The 4,834-nt window shown below is 50.6% G+C and overlaps 1 protein-coding gene across 1 annotated transcript; it reads left to right on the top strand.

Moving 5' to 3' along the window:
- Positions 1 to 2,500: 2,500 nt before the first annotated feature.
- C19H6orf15 (chromosome 19 C6orf15 homolog) lies at positions 2,501 to 4,166 on the top strand. The gene is made up of 2 exons (XM_008507461.2): positions 2,501 to 2,599; positions 2,837 to 4,166. Exons 1-2 carry the CDS (start codon positions 2,515 to 2,517, stop codon positions 3,856 to 3,858), a joined length of 1,107 nt encoding a protein of 368 aa, XP_008505683.2. The 5' UTR covers positions 2,501 to 2,514; the 3' UTR covers positions 3,859 to 4,166.
- Positions 4,167 to 4,834: the final 668 nt, after the last annotated feature.

The raw sequence follows: 4,834 nt of genomic DNA, 5'->3' as shown, positions 1-4,834 counted from the left end.
AGGTGGGCGTTGTTCTGGGAGCTGGGGGTGGAGAGAGTGAAAGAGAGGGTGGGAGCATGACGGAGATTGCAGACAGGTATGGTGACTCACTGGCCTAAATAAAAATGCCCCAGCCCATGGCAGAACAGAGTCAGCAGTGTCCTCTCCACCTCCACACTCTTGCTGCCTCTGCTACAGTTCCAGAGTGAGAGCTGTGGGAGGTGAGAGGGAGAGCGCTGAGGTAGAGGTGGTCTCCATGTGAGAAGAGAGAGAAAGCAGAGAGGGTGGTAAGGGCCATGAGACTATGTCCTAGAGAGAAGCGGGGAGAGGCTGAGGCCAAGTATGTGCTCAGATTCCAAGGAGGGGAGAGTGGGCTGTGCTTGTCCCTATAGGAAGAGCCTCACCCCAAAGCACAGGCCACCTCTCAGAACCTCTGCTTGGCTGCAAAGGAATTCACCCCTACCCTAGGATCTAACCTAGTCTCTCCTATTGGGATGATGTTAGCTGGACTCAAATTTTTTTTTTTTTAAAGATTTTATTTTTTCCTTTTTTCTCCCCAAAGCCCCTCCGGTACATAGTTGTATATTCTTCGTTGTGGGTCCTTCTAGTTGTGGTATGTGGAACGCTGCCTCAGCGTGGTTTGATGAGCTGTGCTATGTCCGCGCCCAGGATTCGAACCAATGAAACACTGGGCAGCCTGCAGCGGAGCGCGCGAACTTAACCACTTGACCACGGGGCCAGCCCCTGGACTCAAATTTAAGACTATTGTTGAAATTCCAAGTCCCGAACCAGCAGAAATGTATTACATTGATCAGAAATGACCTGGGGCAGCTGCGCCAACCAGCAGGGTTGACTGAAGACAGAGGAGGGCTCCAGAACAGTTCTGTTTCTGTCGTCACTGTTGAGTCACCCATGGTCTGGCATCCAGTCCCTGAACTGCAGCCAGCGACAGGAACTGAGGCCCTCAGAGGCTCCATGGACCATAACTGCAGTGTGTGTTGTCGGGGGAGGGGTACGGCCTCTGATGTGGGAATTCCTCTAGCCTCTGGTGTGGTCCAGGTCAAAAGCTTTTGCAAAACTGGTGGATGTCACCCAAAAAGGCCACTGCCCTCCACTGGCCAGTGCTGGAGAGGGACTCCACTCTTCTAAAAGCTAGCCAGAAGGGACTGGGGATGAGGATGGAACAGCAGAATCTCACAGCTAATATTTAGACTTCATGCAACCAGGGAAGCCTAGGTCTGGGTGTGTCCTGGAAGCAACAGAGAGAACAAAGGCATTTAAACACTTTTTATTGTACAAATTTCAAACGCATTTAAGAGTAGACAAAACAGTTGATGAATCCGTGCTCCCATTGCCCAGAATTAACAATGATCAACTTATGGCCATTTGACAACAGCATTTAAACGCCCTCCTCTATTGTTAGTTGGAAATATCTACTCTCTTTCAGTATTTCTTATATTCTGTGGATACATTTGACCACCTGTGGTAGACACAATGGTGCCTCCACCACCACCAAAGATGCCCACGTCCTAATCCCTAGACCCTGTGAGTATGTTAGGTTACATGGCAAAGGGAAATCAAAGCTGCAGATGGAATTAAGGTTGTTAGTCAGCTGACCTTAAAATAAAGAGATTATCCTGGATTATTTGGGTAGGCCCAGTGTAATCATAAGAGTCTTTAAACATGGAAGAGGGAAGGAGAAGAGGAGGTCAGAGTGATGCAATGTGAGAACATCCTGCTGTTTCTGGCTTTGAACGTGGGGGAAGGGACTGTGAGCCAAGGAGTGTAGGGGGCCTCTAGAAGATGGAAAACCAAAGGAAATGGGTTCCCTCCTAGAGCCTTCAGAAAGGAACATAGCCCTATTAACACCTTGATTTTAAACCAGTGAGACTCATTTTTAACTCCTTTTCTTCAAAACTGTAAGATAATAAATTTGTGTTGTAAGCCATTAAGTTTGTGGTAATTTGTTACAGCAGCCATGGGACATTAATACACCATCATCTCTGAAGAATGGGAATCAGGTCTATTTCCCTAGATACAGAGTCTCATCTAGGAGCAGCCCTTCAGATGGGGGCCACTTATGTACCCAGAACCTCCTGCAGGTTGGGGTCAAGGCAAAGGAGCTATGGGGGTGCATGAGAAAGGGGTGCTGGGAGAGAATGATCTGGATCCCAAAGAGAAAGAGATGAGAACCAAATGTTTCTACTGGTGAGAAAGCAATGGAAATGGGGATCCCAAGGGTGAAGGTCCTCGTGTGCTTGGCATAGGGACCCAGAGAATGGTAGGGCTGCAACCATGATGAGCTGTGAGCCAGGACACCTGGGTCAGGAGGGGTGGGGAGCTTGAGGAAAGGAGCCAGGGCGGCAAACACCCAGCTTCCCTGGGACATTCAAATGGCACCTGTTGCCACAGACTGAATTAGGAATGAGGGTGGAATGTAGAGTTTATTGTCTCCACAACCACTGGCCCAGCCTGTTTTTGCTGTCCCCCGCCCCACTAACAGGATAAAGGCTGGATGTCTTGGGGCTGTGGGAGATGCTAGAGCTGAGCAAGATGCAGGGCCACATGGCACGGAGCTGTGCTCCTCTGGGCTTGCTCCTGGTTTGTCTTCATCTTCCAGGTATGGAGGCTGTGCCCGACTCTTGGGCAGGAAGGCACTGGGGGCCTCAGGGGGACCGGAATTGAGTGAGGGAATGGGTAAAGGCAGAAGGGTGCACACTTGGGTCCTTGGGGGAAGTAAGAGTTCACAGAGGGGAAGTGAAGAGACTTGAAGTGAAGGGAATCAGAGAATCCGGGAAGTGAGGGCACTGGGACAAAACATGCGTCCATTGGTGGCCTCGTCTTCCCTTTCCCTCAGGCCTCTTTGCCCGGAGCATCAGTGTAATGAAGGAGAAAGTTCCCCAAGACTTGGGGACCAACTCACCTCTGCTTGGACAACCTTTCTTGGCCAGCCTCTCCAACTCCGAACATCCCCAGTCCAAACCAGACCCTGGGTCCAACGATTTAGCAAGGGCTCCTCTGAAGACCAACGCTTCTCCATCAGACAGCTTCCAACCTGCAGGAAGTTCTGAGGTTCAGAGGTGGCCCCCATCTGAGGAGCTGCCCTCCATGGATTCCTGGCCCTCTGAGGATCTTTGGCCAATGATGGCTGGTGCAGTCGAGGACGATGGGGGAGAAGTGCTGCCCGAAGAACTGTCTTTCCTTTCCAATGCTATTGCCCTCCCTTTGGACAGTGGTCTTGTGCCTGCAGGGTCCTCTTCACACTCTGCAGACCCCTCACTTGAGGTTTCACCCCTCCACCAGGACTCTGAGTCTAGACCATTATCCCGTTCTAATGTGCTGGGAGACCAGAAACAAATCCTTGCCCAACGCCCACCCTGGTCTCTCATCAGCAGGATTCGAAAGCCGCTTCTGCCTGGTCACCCCTGGGGGACCCTGAATCCCAGTGTGTCTTGGGGAGGTGGAGGTCGTGGAACTGGGTGGGGAACAAGGCCCATGCCATGCCCTGTGGGAATCTGGGGCAATAATAAATGCCCAAGTACTAGCTGGGGGAATATTAATCAGTATCCAGGGGGCAGCTGGGGGAGTATTAATCGGTATCCAGGAGGTAGCTGGGGGAGTATTAATCGGTATCCAGGAGGCAGCTGGGGGAGTACTAATCGGTATCCAGGAGGCAGCTGGGGGAGTATTAATCGGTATCCAGGAGGCAGCTGGGGGAGTACTAATCGGTATCCAGGAGGCAGCTGGGGGAGTATTAATCGGTATCCAGGAGGCAGCTGGGGGAGTATTAATCGGTATCCAGGAGGCAGCTGGGGGACTATTAATCAGTATCCAGGAGGCAGCTGGGGGAGTATTAATCGGTATCCAGGAGGCAGCTGAGGGAATGTTAATCTACAGCCAGGTATTATTAATCGATTTCCTCCCAGAGTTCTCAATCCCCCTGGCTCTTCCTGGAACATCCCAGCTGGCTTCCCCAATCCTCAAAACCCCCGGTCATAGTTGGGTTAGGAGAATGACAAAGGGGGAAAACCCTAGGTTGGAAGTCAGAGAAGGGAGTCCTGCTCCTTCCTCTTGCAGTGTGAGCTAAATCAAGATTCAGTCAGCATGTTTTCTAGCATCATCTCCACTTTTCATTGCACCCCCTGCTCCCCTCATGATGATTTCAAATAAACACAGCAGTTATTGAATCTGCTCCTTCTCAGTGTCTTTATTTCTGGGGGCAAACTGAAGTGAGTTTTGTTCATCCCCATGTTCCTGTAGGGTCCTCAAGATGCTCTCTTGCTGTCCCCATCTTTTGCAAAAGATCAAAGCCCAGGTGTTTGGGGGTGGAGCCTCATGGTCTCACTCAGGGCAGGTGGGACAGCTGGTTCCAGAGTTGTTCTGGATCTGAAAAGGGGAGGAGGGGCAGTAGGAGTAATTGAGATGGGAGAGGGAAGGATGGGGTCCAGGACGTTGGTACCAGGGCCAAGTGGGGAATGACTATTCTTTGATTCACAAAGAAACAGAGAGTCAAAGAAAGTCTTTCTGTCTTTATTTATCCTTTCTTCCCAAGAAAGCAAGCTTCTTGAAAGCAGAGGATGCATTGATCTCCTCCCTTACATGCATCACTTGGCACATTGTGCCCCAGAGAACCACAGACTTTGAACACTTGCTGAATAAATAGCAGACCTCAATAGAGGAAGAAAGGAAAGGGAGAAGGGAAAGGGAGAGAAAAACCTTGGAGCCAACAATCTTACCTGCGGCTGCACTTGATGCTTTTATTCCCAAGTGATGACACAGTCTCTTCTTTTGGTCACACGGTTGTGTCTCTGCCTTCCCTTTGGTTTTCCCAGGAGCTCGGTATTGTTGCACAGGA

Source organism: Equus przewalskii, chromosome 19, assembly GCF_037783145.1.
Source record: "Equus przewalskii isolate Varuska chromosome 19, EquPr2, whole genome shotgun sequence".
NCBI classification, from domain to species: domain Eukaryota; kingdom Metazoa; phylum Chordata; class Mammalia; order Perissodactyla; family Equidae; genus Equus; species Equus przewalskii.
This window is presented reverse-complemented; position numbering and strand designations above follow the sequence as displayed.

Bases quoted from the DNA above. Each gene is read 5' to 3' on its own strand.
- C19H6orf15 (XM_008507461.2), top strand. From the start codon at position 2,515: ATGCTAGAGCTGAGCAAGATGCAGGGCCACATGGCACGGAGCTGTGCT. The intron at 2,600-2,836 runs GTATGGAGGCTG...CCTTTCCCTCAG, and splicing joins GGTTTGTCTTCATCTTCCAG to GCCTCTTTGCCCGGAGCATC.